General features: G+C 36.2%; 1 protein-coding gene across 5 annotated transcripts in view; it reads left to right on the forward strand.

Annotated features, from left to right (window-relative positions):
- The first annotated feature begins 419 nt into the window (after positions 1-419).
- The window catches only part of LOC110461245 (dynein heavy chain 3, axonemal-like), a 165,415-nt gene continuing 143,978 nt past the window's right edge, over positions 420-21,856 (forward strand). For all 5 annotated transcript variants that reach the window (XM_021514644.1, XM_021514645.1, XM_021514646.1 and 2 more), the window contains exons 1-2: positions 420-596; positions 5,937-6,035. In XM_021514644.1, the coding sequence (XP_021370319.1) occupies positions 582-596; positions 5,937-6,035 (114 nt within the window). In that variant the 5' untranslated portion in view covers positions 420-581. The remainder of the gene's footprint in view (positions 597-5,936; positions 6,036-21,856) is intronic.

Below are 21,856 nucleotides of genomic sequence, written 5' to 3' on the forward strand. Positions count from 1 at the left end.
GATTTTATTGTAAGTTTGTCAAAATGCCCAGTTTAGCTAGAGCACGTGCTTTACAAACTGCTCACAAAGCGTAAGTAATGTATTACCTGAGTGATTTTATGCACTAAAATATCATAAAGAGAACATTTGAGATACACAGTTGTCAATTTTGACTTGAAGTGAGAAAAAAAGTTCTTCAAAGTTCGATTGGTAATCTTGGATAGTGTTATGTGTAGGTATACCGGCAATCGATCGATACCTGTAATACCGCGTCACCCTTCTTATCACCTTTATAGCCGATTCTAATACTTCCACAACGGGTGTAAACAAACAATTGTCCCCGATCGCTTTTTCTGAAAGGGAGAAACCCGCCATGTTGTTTACTGTCACCAAGGCGCCTCATTTGCATATCAATAGTACCCGTGTGGAGTGGAGTTCCTTCCAAAGCAATGTAGTGTGCCAATTCAACGTGACGGCGAAAGGAGTGAAAGTTTAGCGACTTGTCAAAATCTTTGTCAAATGTCGGTTTTTAAATTCATGTGCGGATTTATATCATTCAACTAATGGATATATTATAAAGTTGGACAGCGAAAACGCTGAAAATGCCTCTGAAACAGGTAAGCTATATCTCGAAACGAAACTTGTTGATATCTTCGCTCAGTTCACGCACGAGTGATTTTGACAGTTCTCAGTGTAGTGTGTCTATACACGAAGAAGTTCTGTCAAGTTTGATGGACTGTCGAGCGCTTTTGTAGAAACTTTAAATGCCAAGGATTGTATAAGATTATGTCCTATGTGAAAAGTCGTTTGTGAAAGTCGAACAAACATATATAGTTGTAGGCTACCGTCCAAAACTTTCTCACGTGTTCCCAGCTGGACCAGTCAGGGATGCTGACTGACATGGTAACCGACTCTAATGTTTTGCCGCCGTTTTCGTTGCTATGCTAAATCGTTTCTCTCGTGCACAGTGCTTTCAGAACATGAACATATAGTAGTAATAGGTAATTTTGTCGAGGTAATATAGGTAATACTATTTCAAAGTAAAGATTGAGTGTTGAATCTCCTTTTTTAGGCTTACAAAGTAGACAAATATATATAAAAATGACATCCCCAATTATTATATATACGTAATACAAAAAATGTATAATCTTTGGGGGTGTCATTTTTACTGAAAGTCGATCTAAACCCCTTAAACATGTAAATTTCCTCTGAACACCTTTGTTTAGGTCAAAATATATATCTGTAACAAATTCTCAGGTCCTTCTGGATGGCATGACAGAATTTGGGTATCAGTGTCCAGTAATTTTCAGTAAAAAAATTGATATGTATATATGTACAATCCTTGAGGATGTGATAGATCCAGGGACAGGATGGACTTTGTTAACGACATGTTGGAACTTTTAAAGGGGGCTCCTTTGACTTGTATTGAAGTGTTTTTCTCTTTTTTTTTTTCATTTTTGAAAGGGGATGGGGAGGGGAGCACTTTTATAGAGGGATTGGTTAACATTGAAAAAAAAATCTGAAAGTCTAAAGTTATACTTTAAAAGCTATTAGAAATTTGAAAAGCTCAATTTAGTTGAAATTACAACATTTGTCTATGAAAGAGGGCAACAGCATGGTTAATAGGATTGCAGCATGGTTATAGGATATTGCAAGGTGATGTTATTTTTATTTTTTTAATTGAAATAAGGAATTGTCGGCCACAAAGTGTGATTAACCCTATTCCTGTTTACAGTGAACTGCCTCCTGGAGTAAGAAAATGATTACACCAAAGATAATCAGCCTTGTTACTTGTTTTCAGATCCTTGTCCATTTGTATTCAAATTGTAGATATGTATTGCTTCAAAGGAAAGAATTCAGGGGAGTTGGTACCAGCTATCCCGCAAGACTCTGTATTAGTCAAGGAGAGACCAAAACGACAAATAAAATCAAAACAATTAAGTGACTACAATACAACAAACATTGTAGATAAATTCGTACAAAACAACAGCCGGTGCTTCAAAATTCCACCTAGCAAATCCGAGCAATATAAACAGTCATTCTTTGTAAGAACAATTTCCGATTGGAATAGACTACCAGACAATCTCGTGTGTGCCAAGTCAATTGAGAGCTTTAAAACTTCGGTGGCTCTCACATCGTTGGACTAATTTTCCAGCGCCTCTCTCCCGTTGCCATTGATGCCATACACTGGCCCTGCAACGTACCGATTCAGATTCAGATTCAAGTTTGTACTTATCAGCCTTGAAAATGAGCTTGCCAGTCCATACAGAATAAAATACACTGTACTGATCTATTTTTCTATCCCTCATAACAACACATTCTATTATATTTTGGAGGTATATGTATATGTTCCTGGTTTAAATTATTTAATAAAATGTTATACAAATTTATGAAAAAAATGACAATGTTCTTGTCTTGGTCAATTGTTTTTCAGATACATGATCAAATGTCAGATCTGTTATATATACTGCCATACAAAAATAAAGTTTGAAAACACTATTTATATTACTAAGTAGATTTAAAATTAAATTCAAACTAAAGCGTTGTTAGTTCTGAATTGTTATTATGCTGCCTTTATTGTTCATCCATTTACATACCAATCTATAAGTAGTTTGTTATAATAGCTCATTTGTTGGTGACAATTGATCTAAACATGACTACTAAGTACCACTATAGGTGAGACTGCTGATAATGAGTGATATGGGTTGAGCAGGAAGGGAGGAAATTAGCATTGATTTTCTTATTTACTTTTGTATATTTATTGAAGTATTATGGATTATCCTAGAAGTCAACAAATTGCAGCTTTTGAACACACTAACTGCTCGGTTATATAATTGAAAAACGCGTTTGACATTTTGTCCCGAATCAATATGCTAACAGTACTAGAACTGTTGTACCAGGTCTAGGGCTATTGTCCCTGAACAGGGAACACAGCACTGGATTACAAAAATACCAAATCATCTCCAGACCAGTGCATTTCATACAAGTCCTCGGGGCCGTGGAATGTATAAGATTGAAAGTTTATTTAATATCCTATTGAGGAATTTTAAAAAGGTGCTAGCATGCAATAGAAAATTGTTAACGAACTGTTTCTGGTTCAATGAGACATGGCCAGGGTTCCATGATATCCTGGGGCTGGGTTTTAAATGCTTTCTGTCCATGTACATTTACTTGCACAATAAACTATTACCAGAGATCAAAACCTTTTAACATGGAAGTGGCAAACAAGAAAAGTCCAATCCCAAGTGTTTTGAATGAAGGATCATTAATTGCTTCCAAGGATCATTCTAAGGTTTTAATGGGTTAACAGGATCTTGTATTTATTTCATAGAAATGGGAACAGAAGATCAAGTGACGAAAAAAAATTATATTACATTTTATCAATATGGAGAAGATTTATAACTGTAAACATGAAAAAGGTGGATTATATATTGTTATTTTATACTAAATGGGAAACATACAAAAAAAAATGTAAGTGTTCTTTTATATAGTGTTTAGTATAATCTTGATGCCCCAACTTTCTATATACATTTTGTATTACATGTATTAGTGGATTAAAATTGTCTAGGTAACCAAATCTTAAGAAAATATCGGGACTTTTGTTCCCCAGATTCCTACAACACAAATCAATTCTATTGAAAATATATATATAGAAATAAACTGCTGAAAATTCAATTACTGATAGGGACTTTGGAAGTTATCATTGCCCAGATAGAAGGGGTGTTATTAGTAGCCCAGATAGAAGGGGTGTTATTAGTTACCCAGATAGAAGGGGTGTTATTAGTTGCCAAGATAGAAGGGGTGTTATTAGTTACCCAGATAGAAAGGGTGTAATTAGTTGCCAAGATAGAAGGGGTGTTATTAGTTGCCCAGATAGAAGGGGTGTTATTAGTTACCCAGATAGAAGGGGTGTTATTAGTTGCCCAGATAGAAGGGTGTTATTAGTTACCCAGAAAGAAGGGGTGTTATTAGTTACCCAGATAGAAGGGGTGTTATTAGTTACCCAGATAGAAGGGGTGTTATTAGTTGACCAGATAGAAGGGGTGTTATTAGTTACCCAGATAGAAGGGGTGTTATTAGTTGCCCAGATAGAAGGGGTGTTATTAGTTATCCAGATAGAAGGGGTGTTATTAGTTACCCAGATAGAAGGGGTGTTATTAGTTACCCAGATAGAAGGGGTGTTATAAGTTACCCAGATAGAAGGGGCGTTATTAGTTGCCCAGATAGAAGGGGTGTTATTAGTTACCCAGATAGAAGGGGCGTTATTAGTTGCCCAGATAGAAGGGATGTTATTAGTTACCCAGATAGAAGGGGTGTTATTAGTTGCCCAGATAGAAGGGGTGTTATTAGTTACTCAGATAGAAAGGGTGTTATTAATTACCCAGATAGAAGGGGTGTTATTAGTTGCCCAGATAGAAGGGGTGTTATTAGTTACCCAGATAGAAGGGGTGTTATTAGTTGCCCAGATAGAAGGAGTGTTATTAGTTACCCAGATAGAAGGGGTATTAGTAGTTACCCACATAAAAGGGGTATTATTAGTTACCCAGATAGAAGGGGTGTTATTAGTTACCCAGATAGAAGGGGTGTTATTAGTTACCCAGATAGAAGGGGTGTTATTAGTTACCCAGATAGAAGGGGTGTTATTAGTTACCCAGATAGAAGGGGTGTTATTAGTTACCCAGATAGAAGGGGTGTTATTAGTTACCCAGATAGAAGGGGTGTTATTAGTTACCCAGATAGAAGGGGTGTTATTAGTTACCCAGATAGAAGGGGTGTTATTAGTTACCCAGATAGAAGGGGTGTTATTAGTTACCCAGATAGAAGGGGTGTTATTAGTTACCCAGATAGAAGGGGTGTTATTAGTTACCCAGATAGAAGGGGTGTTATTAGTTATCCAGATAGAAGGGGTGTTATTAGTTATCCAGATAGAAGGGATGTTATTAGTTATCCAGATAGAAGGGGTGTTATTAGTTACCCAGATAGATGGGGTGTTATTAGTTACCCAGATAGAAGGGGTGTTATTAGTTACCCAGATAGAAGGGATGTTATTAGTTATACAGATAGAAGGGGTGTTATTAGTTACCCAGATAGAAGGGGTGTTATTAGTTACTCAGATAGAAGGGGTATTATTAGTTACCCAGATAGAAGGGGTTTTCTTAGTTACCCAGATATATAGAAGGGGTTTAATTAGTTACCCAGATAGAAGGGGTGTTATTAGTTACCCAGATAGAAAAGGTATTATTAGTTACCCAGATAGAAGGGGTGTTATTAGTTACCCAGATAGAAGGGGTGTTATTAGTTACCCAGATAGAAGGGGTGTTATTAGTTACCCAGATAGAAGGGGTGTTATTAGTTATCCAATTATTAGTTGTTAGAAAATCATGTTGTCACTTGTTTTTACAAGACCTATATTTACTATGTTTTAATTTGTCTGGCTTCCTGATCAGGAGTTCGTATTTTCAGAAAGTTACATATATAGGTCAAAGGTCAAATATAATATATTGATATAGTCAAAGCCTGTGAAAGCAGGACTTCTGAGCTGTTGAAAGTATGAAATTTCATAACAAATATATCATGTACAGTGGGTCATGATCTTCAAACAATTTCTGGAGCATCTTGCCTAGGTCATTGTACCAAAACAACAGGTCAAATGCTTGACATGTTTTGCTAATGTTGGCAATGATATTGTTTTGAACATGAAATTAAATGCTTTGTGTTCAATTATAATATGTCTATTGATCTTCCTATAATAATTGAACAAAATGCCACATCACTTGCTAAATGTCAAAATTAATGTTTATGTATATAGATATTTATCGTCACTCCTTTTGTATTGCATTGATGTCAAGGCTGTATTGTAGATTTGAAAATACTGTTTTGTTTGTATTATTCATTTTTTTTAAATAAAATAGTTTAACTATTAGAATTATCAATAATTTATGTCTTGTTTTTCACAGATGCATCATAATGGGATAACGATTGCGAAGCCGAATGAATTTGAAAATCAATTTCGGCCTCCAATCATCTCCCATCTCCCTCCTCTCAGCGCAAGGGAGGTAAGTACATGTCAAATAATGTCGTTATAATAGATTTATAAATGACAATATAATTGCTGTCAGTCCAATAATGTTGCTCTAGTTTTATACTTTATGTAACGTAAATCAGCTTAATTTGTTTTGTTCTTACGTTGAATATGTGCTTTTATGGACCTTAAAAGTGGTAGTTGACCTTAACTTTGTCTTGGTCAATATCTCTTTCAGGACAAGAAAACCATCACATACATGTATGATAAGGACAGCATGGTTTGAATTAATATATATATACATGTTTAAAACATTCTTGTGATGCCATCCATTGTTATAATTGTCCATTATATAGAATATGAGTACTGTTATATGCATAACTGTCCAATATGTTACAAAAACAGTCCAATAAGATCATAAAACTGTCCAATATTTTAATATTGTACAGTTTGTTAAAAATAACGGACATGTTTTTGGACCAGTTTAAGTAGAACATAGAAACTGGAGCATGACAATATATCCATCAAAATTTAATTGCATTATTGAAACAATAAAAAATTGACACAAGGGTGATCAATCCACTGGATATATACAGGTAAATCCACTGTTAAAGATACAATGCACCATTCTTATTTCGAACTTCAGCTACAAAATAAGTCAGAGCCTCATTAATATTGGAGACAGGTAAATCCAGTAAGTTGTTAGGAAAGTTTTTCAGCTTTTCATTGTTTTTGGATTGTATCAGTCGCTGTTCAATCCATGAATCAAAAACTTTTAAAGCCCATTTCGTTTTGTTTTCTGTGTTTACACATGATTCTCTTGCAACAATTTTTTTCAAATCACCATCCTGCATGGGAATTGCAAATCGTCGCCGTGTTTCAACTTCTTCAACAACTTGAGTTATTTCTGTCATTTCATCTTCCGAGATGTCTGAGAACATCTCACTTAAAATGTTGAAATTTGGCCGAGGTGTAATATTTTCCTTCTGTAAATCCAGGACATCACTTAATATCTCATCTGTATCTACAACAGTATTTTCTGTTGTAAATGTTGACTGTGTTAAAAATACTCCTTCACTATCGGAACTCATGATTGGAATGAGATAAGTACTATACCTGGGTGTATTTCATACCTGGTATATGCAGTTGCATACAAATCATGCAAAGTGAGATTGATATACATGACTGACCTCAGTATACAGTGTAGTTGAAAAACTGTCCAATATGTTATGAATAGCTTTCACGGTAATTGATTCATAGTGAAACTGTCCAATATTATCACAATGCACCAAAACACTGATCACAATTGATACAATAGGGGACATGTTTTAAGTAAGATATAAGCCTAAAACTGTCTATTATGTAAAATATTGGACAGTCTGAGGCGCTAAACTGTCCAATATTTTACATAATAGACAGTTTTCGGCTTATATCCTTTACGTACAGTACTTTTCAGTGCTATTATTGAAAATTATTTGCTTGTCAAACAATATTAAAATTCTTGTAGGTTTGGGGGTTGAGGCACCTATAGATACCAACGGTTATGACGGGCCATAATGAAAACATATTGTGTAACGTCATTTGACAACAATGGATACAGTTATAGCTAGCGACACTAAGTGTGCACATCTAAAACAGGGACAATTAAGTCATATGTTTAGTACTTGCTGTCTTGAGTTGAAACCACACTTGGTTAAAATCGGAGGAATATTTCCACTCGGACAGAATTCAGCAGTTCCGAGGAACCAAACAGTATATGATTACTATTCTCAAATAGATTTTATTGCCTTTGTTGGAAGTGACATTTCAAATACCCGGTGATAAAAATGGGGAAAATACGTAAATGAAGGATAATTACGCCATTCCGGATGGAGAAGCTTGGACTTTAATAAGCATGCAGTTCCTTCTGTACTTTTGTTGGGCATCACATAAACAGGAAACTCTGTCAAGATCGATTGTAAAGATTCGGGCAGCAGTGAGACTGTTCCGTGACAAAATGTAAATGAACACATCAAGGGGACGGGTTTCCATTTTTGCTGTTGCATTGACAGCCATGTGATATTCTGGTAATACAATATAGAGTTCTTGTTTCTCAAACAGCTTTTAACAACTTTCATTGAGGGATATTTGGCTGTGTTTCTATGTGATAAAATAATGATTTTCTTTCTTTCTTTATTGATTTATCAGGACACTGTTACAAGTACTATTTGCATTGATATAACATGCCCTGTGTCTGGTTGTAAAGGCTTAGCAGTACTTTATGTCATGAAAGAAAGACAGAAGCTTTGAAATGATATGATCCGGAGACTGAAGCATTGATTTTGTTATGACAATAGTTTGTGTCTGATGAGGCTAGAAAACCCTTGATTGAGGGATTGATTTTAGAACAATGGATTCAATTACCTTCATTCATTACCATGTTATTGTCTGGTGCAACAAAGTGCTGAGGCAGAAAGCACCAGGTATATATACAGGCGCCATAGAGAATCAAGATTTTGTGAGGAGATAAATGGACTTGCTGGTGGTTTGGAGTTCATCTGAATCCTAGAAACTGAAGAGTTCAGTTTATTAAAGCTGTTTGATATCCAAAAAGGTTCAAATATATAATTTTAATTAGGCCAAATAATTGTTAGGTCTTCATTTTTGGCTCCAAAAATTATAGTAGTAGGTAAGCAAAACTGTGTATTTTACGAAATCTTTTACTTTTAAGGTCCTATAAAGTTGATGGTAATTGTTTACATGCAGCTAAAACCATATTTATTATAACATTAAACACTTGGGTAGATAGAAAGAAACAGAAATGCAGATTTTTTAGGTGAAACTCATGATTCTATATAATGCGTGAAAATAATATTCAAAAAGCAGTGAATTTAAAACTGAGTCTGTATTTATTAGCTCACCTGGCACGAAGTGCCAAGTGAGCTTATGCCGTGGCGCGGCGTCCGGCGTCAGGCGTCCGGCGTCAATATTTTACTTTAAACAACTTCTTCTTAATAACCGAAAGGCCTAGGGTGTCGATATTTGGCCAGAAACAAACTTGGATGAAGGGCTACAAAGTTTGTTAAAATCAATGACCTTCACCTATTTTCAAGGTCACAGGGGTCAAATATGTCAAAAACTTTAAACATCTTCTTTTCAATAACCAAAATGCCCAGGAAGTTGATATTTGGCCAGTAGCATGCTTGGGTGAAGGGCTACCAAGTTTGTTCAAATGAATGACGTTCAATTTAATTCAAGGTCGCAGGGGTCAATTGTATTAAAAAACCTTTAAACAACTTCTTCTGAATAACCAAAATGCCCTGGGTGATGATATTTGGCCAGTAGCAAGCTGAGATGAAGGGCTTCAAAGTTTGTTCAAATGAATGACCTTCACCCATATTCAAGGTCACAGGGGTCAAATATGTCAAAAACTTTAAACAACTTCTTCTGAATAACCAAAATGCCCAGGGTGATGATATTTAGTCAGTAGCATACTAGGATCAAGGGCTACCAAGTTTGTATAAATGTATGACCTTGAATCATATTCAAGGTCACAAGGAGCAAATATGTTCAAAATATTTCAACAACTTGTTCTGAATAACCAAAAGGCTCAGGATGTTGATATTTAGTCAGTAGCATATGCTGGGATCAAGGACTTCAATCACAGGGGTGAAATGTTAAAAAAAAAAATAACAGGTTCTTTTGAATGAATTTTTATCATAAATACTGATATTTTGCCTGTAGCTTTATTTTAGATCACTTTTAAGGTTACAAGTGTGAGTTTTATACCAGGTGAGCGATGCAGGCCCATTGGGCCTCTTGTTGGTGAATATCTGTGATGTGTTACATCTGAATGCAAATTTTGTTCTTATTAATTCTTCCAATGGATCAACTGTAACTTCACCATATTAAAAACATTATTAGTCAACAGCTACAAAAAATAATGTTTTCCTGTTTATTTCTGAATTGACAACCCAAAGTCATTGATTATACAGGAAAAGCACATTAATATTAATTATTCCATAGCTATCTTTTCGCTCCACCATAGTCAAAGATGGGTGAGCTTCATGCTAGCATGCGATGATGCCTTTGATGTTCCGGCTATTTACATAATAGCCTTGTTTGATTCCAATATCTCAAAAATATCATTTCTAGGTATTTCAGCTTTGATATTTCTGTGTTTCTTTGTTTGGCTGTTTGTGTTATTGATTCCCGCAATCAAGGAGGGTTATAACTACGAACTTATTACAAAATTGGTTATGATTAATGTAAAGAGAAATTCAGTGGTAAAGGTTTCACTTTTGTTGTAAGCAAAAAGCAGTAAATTAAGATCTAGTGGTTGAGGGAAAGCAAAGAAAGGGTAGGATCAAGGAGAGGTAGATCTAAAGGTCATGGAGAGGTAGGGAAGGGAGGGGGAGAACTAAAGGGCATGGATAACGAGGTAGGGGAGGGAGAGGTAGATCAAAAGGTCATGGATAACGTGGTAGGGAAGGGAGTAAATTAAGGTAAGAGAAATCTAGAGGTTGAGGGAAAGTAAAGAAAGGGCAGGGTCAAGGAGAGGTAGATCTAAAGGTCATGGATAACGAGGTAGGGAAGGGAGTCAATTAAAGGTAAGAGAAATCTAGAGGTCAAGGGAAAGTAAAGAAAGGGCAGGGTCAAGGAGAGGGCGATCTAAAGGTCATGGAGAGGTAGGGAAGGGAGTCAAGGTAAGAGAAATCTAGAGGTTGAGGAAAAGTAAAGGAAGGGTAATTTAAGGTCAAGGAGAGGTAGATCTAAAGGTCATGGAGAGGTAGGGAAGGGAGAGGTAGATCTAAAGGTCATGAAGAGGTAGGGAAGGGAGTCAAGGTAAGAGAAATCTAGAGGTTGAGGGAAAGTAAAGAAAGGGCAGGGTCAAGGAGAGGTAGATCTAAAAGTCATGGAGAGGTAGGGAAGGGAGTCAAGGTAAGAGAAATCTAGAAGTTGAGGGAAAGTAAAGAAAGGGCAGGGTCAAGGAGAGGTAGATCTAAAAGTCATGGAGAGGTAGGAAAGGGAGTCAAGGAAAGAAAAATCTAGAGGTCAAGAGGAGGTAAAGAAATGGAAAGGTCATGGAGAGGTAGATCTAAAGGTCATGGAGAGGTAGGAAAGGGAGTCAAGGAAAGAGACATCTAGAGGTCAATTGGAGGTAAAGAAATGGAGATGTCAAGGGGAGGTAGGGAAGATAGAGGTCAAGGAGGGACAGATTTATAAGTCCAGGAGATGAGTCAAGAAAAGGGAAATATAGAGCTCAAGAGGAAGTGGTGGAGAAAGAAACAGGTCGGGATGACGCAGATCTACAGGTGAGGTTAGGAAAAAGAAAATTCAAGGAGAAGCAGATCTTAAAGCTAAGGGTAGGTAATGGAAGATAGAGGTCAAGGAACGAGATTTGTACAGGTCAAGGGGAGGTAAAGGTAGGAAGATGTCAGAATGAGCCAGATCTACAGGTCAAGGGAACTTACAGAAGGGATAGATAATATAAGGAAAGGAATATCTAAAGGTCAGTGGGAGTTATATAGTTAGGGATCCCGGATAGGTCAAGAAGATACAGGTCAGGGGAGGTAAGGAAAGGGAAAGGACTAAGAGACATAGATTTAAATGTCAGTGAGAGTTAAAGGAAGGGAGAGGTTAAATGGAGACATCTCTATGTGTCAAGGGAAATTCTGGAAAAGAAATATCTAGTTAAGGGAAATTTAGAGGGTCGGCATCCTCGATACTCCAGGGGTTACACTCACAAATTTAGAGGGTCGGCATCCTCGATACTCCAGGGGTTACACTCACTTACACTCTCTGCATCCCTGGTTTATGTAATACCAATTAAGGCACAAAGACAGCTGTTTGATTGGTCTCTGGTGAAAAAACCCTGACCAAATGCTAGGCTGATACTTGTCTTTTGAAGATTACAAAGGGGCGTCACCCGACTTCAAAGTCGGTCAATTTTTGGCATTATGCAACGCAATATTCTTTTGATGTACATTAAAGGATTAAACTAGTCTTCTTGTCTCATCAACAAGCTGGTGCACACTGAGCCTTCAATTTTGCTATGACTAATTCCAGGTGTGCAGAGAGTGAGCGTAACCCCTGGATATCGAGGATGGATGGTCATTGGGAGTTATATGGTTATATAGGAAGAGGTGGTGGGGGGTGGTGGTGGGGGGGTCAAGAAGACGTAGACAAAAATGGTGAAGGTGAATGTTGTGAAAATGATCTGCATGTCAAAGAGGATTAAATTAAAGAGAAAATTATGGTTGAGGAGACAGATATGAATTTAGGCCAAGGAACAGGGGTCAAGAGAAATGGGGACTAAGCGGTCAATGGAATTTACATGAACGGAGTGGTCAGGGAGAAGATGTGAAAATTGAGGGCTGTTAAGGAAAGATGGAGATATAAAGGTCAAAGGGAGTTTATATTAAGGAAGGGATCTTGTACAACCCAGGGGAAGAAAGGAAGGAATGAAAAATATTCCAGTGCTTGAACAGGGATGACTGTGGGATGAGGCCTAAGTTGTTTGATACTTTCATTTCTTAATCCTGATAAACTTATGAGATTTTGCTATTCTTGAAGTCTTTTGGTTTAGATCTATAGCAGTAACATTTTGAGCTGCGTATAGATGTCTTAAGTAACCCCAAGTACGCTTGTGTGTGTTCATTGTAATGTGTTATTCAATATTGGCAAAATTAACTGTGTTTTCAAAAGAAATTCACACACACACGCGTATATAAACTATTTATACTCTAAGAGCTGAAGAGTACATAAAAATGTATACATAGCTTATATATATGTAGGATAATCCCTTAATCCCCCTGTATCGGCTCTATAATCTTTGGCATTCCTACACCTTATATAGGTTAAGTCTGATACAATGTCATCCTAAAGTTAATAAGAAGCATTATCAATATATGTACGTGACTCAAAGTTCATGTGTAATAATAACGACAGTGTGTATTTGACGGAGTTCATTTCTGTTTATTGTGACTGACTTGACCAACAATTTATCAGTAGGTATCTAATGTGTTTACGTAACTTTCCTAATGGAATTTTTAAAGGCAATAAGTGTGGTCCCCAGTAGGTACATCATAACATGTCAACAAGGTGTCCTGCTGGACCTAAGATCTCCGAAGACAATTGATCTATATAACCCAACATGTACGTCAATATACTCGTGTTGTATTTCTCCTAATAAAAACCCACTGGCCCTATCACTTTGAAGGTACATGTATTAGATGGTGTATTTCTCCTAATAAATGGCCTTGACCAGCAAATCTATTGTATATAACCCACCAGTGACTCGTGATGTATTGCTCATGTGACCAAGGCCACCTCCATTATACGACCACCTGTGTTAAGAGACCACTTTAAATGTTAACCATGGTAGTGATTTTATTGTGAGCTGAACCTGTATGAAGAGAAACCTGCATAAAGAGAACACTTTTTTGACCTCCGAAGGGTGGTCTCTAGTACATGTATTTGACTGTATATGTTTTGGTATTTAAACTAACCAGTTATATATGATAATATAAAAGACAGTTGAGTTGGAGCCGAAACTGTTCTTTTAATGCATGATTTATTTATTAAGTGGAATGTTGGATGAGAGGATGGATTTATTCATTAAATTGATACAATCAGTGTATTATTTCACCATCAAAAGGTTCTTAGCATTGCATATGAGTCGGTATAACAACAGATTATTTACAATCACCTTTATCCAACTGAGCTTCATCGGTGCTCAGGGAAAATTCTTGAAGCTGATAGCAAGATATGGGACATTCTCAGCAAATTTTTGCCAATATAAAAATCGGTAGAGCCATTATATGTAAAATTAATAGAAAATGGAAATAAGGAAGAGCCATTTTCAGTTTTGAGGGGCCAAAGTGCCGTTCAAGATTATCCCCGAATCCTGATTTGAAAAACTAAAAACCTGAAATAAGATCTATCATTGCAAATTTGTCATTCCATTTTATACAACAAGCAAACTACAAAATGTTTATTAAAATTTTGTTTGTATTGAAATAACTTGACATCAAATGAGGAAGTATATCAGATAATGTTTTACACTTCATTGATATTTAAAATCACATAAGTCAAAATAAGGACCATTCACCAAGGTTTAATTTTAATTCATTTATTCTACTAAATGTTCATTAAAATTCTCTGACATGTTCCTGATATCAGCCAGATCGAAGTATCCGGTTTTGATATTGGTGGTTTAAATCTTGCTGTTTTCTGTATATATATTGTGTACTACCGTACAATAATACCGTACAGTAACATAATCTTACGTAAACATATATCAAAATCACGTCCTGCACTTGATGGAGATTTTAGAGACAGCATTTAAGTTTTGACATATTTTATCAACAGACAATGCTGATATTTCCTGGCATGACCACACATGTCAGTATTTAATTCCTAATTTGTATGCTATGATATATATACATGTTTTTACGAGTTAATTTATACATATATTATGGCGATTGATTCCCTCAAACTTTCGGTCATTTAAAAAACATGCTGAGCAAACCATTTGTATAATTTTCAGTTTTTCGTAAATCTGTAACTGAAGAATAAATTCTTAGATAAGTGTTAACTTCCCTTAAAGATAGAACTATCAACTGTCATTAGACCCCCAAACTTCAACAAACAACAAAAAAGGGCAGAAATGATAGATTTGAGCATGGGCTAATATCAGTGGTATTACGGTACTTAGCAACATTTACCTGGTTATATAAGTTTACTAATTACTGTTTTGTTTAATTTGTTATTTAGTCCCATTAAATACCAAACAGTTAATTGCTTACAGATAAAAAGAGTAATTGCATCTATAAAAACCATTTTCACTCTGTGCGAATCATTGGAGGTTCAAAGTTGTGTACTAAAACAGATTTAACATTGTATCACTGAATCTGGGTGGTCGAGTGTCGCCGTGAATAACACACCCGCCCCTCGCCATGGAGGCCAGGTGCGATTCCCCTATAAGATTGATAGTTCATATTTTACTGGAGCTCCATTTGACAAACATTACAGGAACACGACTTCTCAGCTCAAAAAGCTTGTCCCATTGGTTAAGTCAACTTACAATCACTTGCTGCTAGAACTCCAGCAGTCATCAGACCTTATATATGGATATACATCTTGAGGAGTACTACACCAATGTATAAAATGTAGGTCACTGTGACTTATGCTTTCTGCTTCACTGACTTTGTGTAGACTTTGAGTTTAGCTCCATCTTTTTGTTTAGACTTCGCATAAAGTTCCATTTCCATTACAGCTTGAGCTCTCCATCATGACATCACATAATTTAAATTTCTATCTGACAAAAAGGTAAGGATAATTACCAAAACAGGACTTTCCTGATTTATGTGCCGTACCACGCTATTTATTTGGATATCATTTTTAAAAGTCTATTTTATCAAAACTGATTCTAGTTTGGAGAAGAAATTGAATCACACCCTGGGTTGACTAAAATATTTCAACAATGCATATTTTCTGTCGATATAAATATTTGCCAAAATACTGAAAGTGTCCCTTTCAGGTTACAGTAACGCCATTCAAGGGCCTACGTAACCCTGATGGTATTTAGCATTCTTTTTATAGAACGACACACCCATATCAAACTGTGATCTAAATGAAAAGTGGATAGTATCTTTTTATGAAACGTTTTTGGAACACATAGTATGGTATAAAGAACATTGATAATTGTCTAAAAAGTGTCCCGATTTGAGTACAGTGACGTTAACTATCAGAGTTTCAGGAATACCTGTGTCTATTTAAAAGACAATATTCGAAAGTCATTTATAGCTTTATCATGTACAGACACTCTAGCTTAAGAACAGCTTAAGGTTTATTTTATAAGAAACAATAAATTACACATTTCATTTATCGTAGCGTGCATGCTTTGTGGTAAGTTTCCTACAAGAGAAGGTTGGTATCCTAGCAAACCCTGATTGTTAATGTCTCAAGCGACCATAAAATATATATGTGAAATGAATAATCACATTTACATTTTCAATAAGGAAATTACTGAAATGACTTAAAGCACATGATAGCTTAGTTGTATTGGAGATACAATAAATGAGCACTTTGTAAAGGTGAAATAAATCTCCGCATAATCCCAGTACAGCCGAGATGATGTATATATGTGTGTTTACCTGGTGTGTCGTTACTGCCGAGTTGGTTGTGCGTGTTTACCTGGTGTGTCGTTACTGCCGAGTTGGTGTGGGTGTTTACCTGGTGTATCGTTACTGCCGAGTTGGTGTGCGTGTTTACCTGGTGTGTCGTTACTGCCGAGATGGTGTCAAGTTTACCTGGTGTGTCGTTACTGCCGAGTTAGTGTGCGTGTTTACCTGGTGTGTCGTTACTGCCGAGTTGGTGTGCGTGTTTACCTGGTGTGTCGTTAATGCCAAGATGGTATATGAGTTTACCTGGTGTGTCGTTACTGCCGAGATAGTGTCAAGTTTACCTGGTGTGTCGTTACTGCTGAGTTGGTGTGCGTGTTTACCCGGTGTTCGGTACTGCCGAAATGGCGTACGTGTTTACGTTACTTGACTAGACCAATGTAATGCTAGGTCAATCATTGCATAAGGTTTATCCATAAGTACATGTTACATCACTATTGACTCATTATAACAACTCCAAACAAACCTTAAGATTACTACAATAAACTGTTTGTATTCTATCATAAATATTTCCATTACTACTCCAGAAAGACCCACGAAACGGTGACCAGGTGTTTCAGTTGTCCATTTAGTTGGAGTGGGTTACTCTTGGCAATGTGGGCATAACAAAAATGGAAAATCTCTGATTTATGCTGACGTGACAGATCTTCATATAGTTTTCTGTAAATTCAGTGATTCATAGTACTTTGAGGAAGTTATATGGAAATTAATGTATAGCAGTTGAATCTTCTGCTATGGTTAAGTTCATAGGACAAAATAAGTACAATTTATATTGTTCTAATTCACCAGTTCAAATGAACATGAATATTTATCAAAAAAAACTCAACACACTGTGTTCAGAAAAAGTAAACAGCTAACTGCAGCTGGTGCTAAATTTGGAACTCATTTTTACAAATAAAATGGACGCATGCAGAACATAATCCAGTCCATGAAACACTCGTTAAAGCGTAACCGTTCCAGATCTCTTCCTGGGTATGTGGACAAAACAAACAGATCCTTGCCCAGCTTATAAATTCGGGGGAGGGATATCCCACTATAGTGTCTGTTGAGGTGCACTACAAAAGCTTGAATGACTTACATAGCTTGTACACCTGAACAAGTCACCTGTATCTCAGGTAAAGCATGTGCGCCTCACGCCACATCGCATGCTACACTCTGTTCTGTACCCCACAAACACGTCACACGTGACCCTCAGTATAACACAGTGAAGACCGTAACATTGATAAATGCTAATAATATAGCTCAATCAAAGGTTAGCAACAGCTTCATTCCTTCTCAAAGCTACCTACTTTGTATGGTAGAGTTTCATGTCTGATCAACTTATAACCAAATTAGTTCTTTATAATTCTTCATAAGTTCCATGTATGATCTGAGTTTCTTCATAAGCCCTATGTGTGGTCTGAGATTCTTAATAAGTTCCATGTGTGATCTGAGTTTATTCACAAGCTCTCAGTGTGGTCATTATTGTTTAACCTGGTTGGATTTTCAGCCTGTGTATTTAGCTCTATTTCCATTAAAGCAAGGGTGGGGCATGCATGTTTTAATTCATAAACATTTTCTGGACAGAATTTATTTAAAAACTAGAAAAATGATTCCTTTTCATCAGCTGTGTGTATAATAAACAGTTTGTCCTTAAATGCACCTAGTGTTTAACTCTGATATACAAGTTTCTGTACACTAAACCCTGTGTTAATCCACCTACACACCCCATACCTGTATACATGTTCAAAACATAATGTATTTTAACTATATCAATTCAATAATACTATGTATTATGTCAAACCCTTTTTAATTGTTAAGGTTTTACAAACTAATGACTCGTATGGAATTAAACCAGTTCAGTTTCATGAATTATGTTAGCCACGTTAGCTGGTAATCCATTTCAATATTTTCAACCCTGTATCTTTAAAACTTCATATGCTATCTTGTTTACTAAAATGGCATTATAATTTATCTTTTTGTTATTGCCTATGTTAAGTGTTATAACCATGGAAATATACCTGGTCTTATTTTGTTAAAAAGCCATATGAGAGTTGGCAGTTGAAATAAAAGAAGGTTGATATATTTTGTAAAATATAATATGTTTATAACAAATACCTTAACAAAATAATAGGGTATAAATTGACTTATTGCAGGACAATGAAATAAGATTTGATGACATCTCTTATGAGCTGCATTAGATATGGATGGGCTCATTAGCAGGCATGAGCTTATCATCAGATAACTAATATGATAAAACCTTAAACTGGGACAGTTTACAAAGCAGAAATAAGCCAGACTTGTTACACTTTATAAATTTAATTGGGGGTTGGTCGAAGTGCCTAAAGACATTTTAGTCAAATCAGACAGTCGCACTAGAGGTAAACACAAATTTAAACAAATTTCTACTTCTAAAGATTTTTATAAAAATTCTTTCTATCCAAAAACAATAACAGACTGGAATACCCTACTAGAATCTGTGTGCATGTCTTCTTCCCTTGAATCCTTCAAAAGTGGCATCTCCACTCTAACATTTGAAAGGGGTCAAATCACAATACTAAACCATGAGGCCACAGTACAAATTGTATATATGCTAAAATGTTGTTAATCTTCAATGTTTTTATTTTATTATGTTATTCACTCATATTATATGAGAATATCTTATTTTTATACATACAATTTTAAGTCCATTCCAAATTGTACATAGTGCACAGTTCCGGGACGTTTTACACTCCTGTTGAAGGAGTCTACTCCCGTACTTGGGTGGACCAAGTCCAGGACCAAGAAGAAGAACTCAGTACATATTGAGAGATAACAATTACTTGAACTATTTTATTTGTTAATATCTTTATTAAAAGAGATTAATATTTATATTAAAATACATATTTTTTAGGGGGAGGGTTTAACTGTAAGTTTGCCAAAAACCTGTACCTATCTTATCTGTTTTCCTTGGGCTAAGTGTTCTGTTCCTACCTTGGGTATAATACTGTGATACATTTAAAAGCTATGCCACAACCAGGAAGTTATGTACAGATTTAATGCCTCATTGATCACTTAAAGAACTTGGGTTTAAAATACTTAATTTTGTCAATTTAAATGTAACAAGCATTTAAAAATATAAATAACCAAGTAATCATTGAAAATATTGAGTTTTAAACCAATATCAGGCTTTTAAATAGAAATAAGACATCTTACAGATCTGGAATAATTTATACTTTTAATTTTAAAATGTCATTAGCAATTCAGCACACATTGAAAATTATAATTTGAAAATACATGTTATGGAAGATTGGAGAGTGTTTATCATCTAAGTCAAAGGTATTTATAATCATACATAGTTTTGATTTTTTTAATGCTTTTGATGGATGTAACCAATATGTTCTAACTGGTTTGATTAAGACTGGTTACAGTTGACCTTAGTGCGTTTGATAGTGTCTGAATAAATGTTTTTCTGTGCATTACAGTAAACTTTTTCTTGTCTTGGAACAGTTAAGTTAAGGATGTACGCTACCTCACTCTTTTCCTGTCTTGGAACAGGTAAGGGTGTATGTTACCTCACTTTGATATATACTGAACAAAAAAAGAAACGCACAATTGAATTATGCAATCAATAGCCAATGATATTTTGGGAAATTTGTACAAAATTTTATATCAATATGAAGGGACAAGTCTACTCTTTACAATACTGTAGAAGAAAAGTCTGTGTGACGTCACTCGTGTCATCAGTAGTTACTCAAAGTGGGATACCCGCGAAAAACAAAATGACACTTCAGCACCTGGTCTGGGCACCTTTTGCACGAATCCCTGCACGGATTCTCCTATACATTGAATTCATGAGAACATTTATTCGCCTTAAGGGAATGTTGTTCCATTCTTGTGTTAATGCTGCGATCAACTGGGCACGGTTAGTTGGGGGGTTTTGACGTTTCCTAATACGCCTGTCCAGCTCATCCCACAGATGCTCAATGGGAGACATGTCGGGGCTATATGGGGGCCATTCCAGAGGCTGAACGTTGTTTGCCATGAGAAAATCACGACAGACTCTGGCAACATGCGGTCGAGCATTGTCTTGCTGGAAAATTAGGTTATGACGTCTGAGAAGTGGAAGGACATGTGGTTGGAGGATCAGGTTTCTGTATCGAACGGCATTGAGGTTTTGATCCAGGACCACTAAGGGGGATTTTACTCCATGGGTGATGCCTCCCCAAACCATTACAGAAGCCCCACCCAATCTATCGCGTTTAACCACGCATGCATCGGCGAATTGCTCACCGCGTCTGCGATATACCCTTTTTCTTCCGTCTGAGCGATACAGACAAATTCTAGACTCGTCGGTAAACATCACACGCCTCCATCGACGCATCCCAAACGGTTAATTGTACACGGGCCAACACCAAACTGCTGTGCGACAGCAGTTTGGCTATGACCATCCATAAACATCGCAATTGCTCTACCCCTCTGAATTTGTGTTAAGCGTGGCATCTCAGTCAATGGCGAAATCAAAATGCCAATGTGGAAAATTAATGTGGCTGAACTTTAGAGTGCTTCGCCGCGTGATTTGGACTAAAGAAGCTCACAAAGTCACACAATGAAATCGTCACGCTTGGCTGATTTTAGGGTAGATTGTTGAGAAGGGAGATTGTTCTTGATGTAATACCTGACCAAATATTCCATTATTTCCTAACAGCTAAGGTGTACTGCAGGGGGGAACTTTGTGCTTTTCTTTTTTTGTTCAGTATACATTTCTGTTAAGGGTGTATGCCATCTTACTATGATACACATTTCCATTAAGGGTGTATGCCATCTTACTATGATATACATTTCCATTAAGGGTGTATGCCACCTTACTATGATAAACATTTCCATTAAGGGTGTATGTTACCTTACTATGATATACATTTCCATTAAGGGTGTATGCCACCTTACTATGATATACATTTCCATTAAGGGTGTATGCCACCTTAATATGATATACATTTCCATCAATGATGTATGCCACCTTACTATGATATACATTTCTATTAAGGGTGTATGCCACCTTACTATGATAAACATTTCCATTAAGTGTGAATGCCACCTTACTATGATAAACATTTCCATTAAGTGTGAATGCCACCTTACTATGATAAACATTTCCATTAAGGGGGTATGCCATCTTACTTTGATGCACATTTCAATTAAGGGTGTATGCCACCTTACTATGATAAACATTTCCATTAAGGGCGTATGTTACCTTACTATGATATACATTTCCATTAATGTTGTATGCCACCTTACTATGATATACATTTCCATTATGGGTGTGTGCCACCTTACTATGATAAACATTTCCATTAAGGGTGTATGCCACCTTACTATGATATACATTTCCATTAAGGGTGTGTGCCACCTTACTATGATAAACATTTCCATTAAGGGTGTATGTTACCTTACTATGATATACATTTCCATTAAGGTTGTATGCCACCTTACTATGATATACATTTCCATCAATGATGTATGCCACCTTACTATGATAAACATTTCCATTAAGGGTGAATGCCACCTTACTATGATAAACATTTCCATTAAGGGTGTATGCCATCTTACTTTGATGCACATTTCAATTAAGGGTGTATGCCACCTTACTATGATAAACATTTCCATTAAGGGTGTATGCCACCTTACTTTGATATACATCTCCTAAAGAGTTCCTCTCTAAGAAACCAGA

This window comes from Mizuhopecten yessoensis, unplaced genomic scaffold, assembly GCF_002113885.1.
Source record: "Mizuhopecten yessoensis strain PY_sf001 unplaced genomic scaffold, ASM211388v2 scaffold10591, whole genome shotgun sequence".
Classification (NCBI taxonomy): domain Eukaryota; kingdom Metazoa; phylum Mollusca; class Bivalvia; order Pectinida; family Pectinidae; genus Mizuhopecten; species Mizuhopecten yessoensis.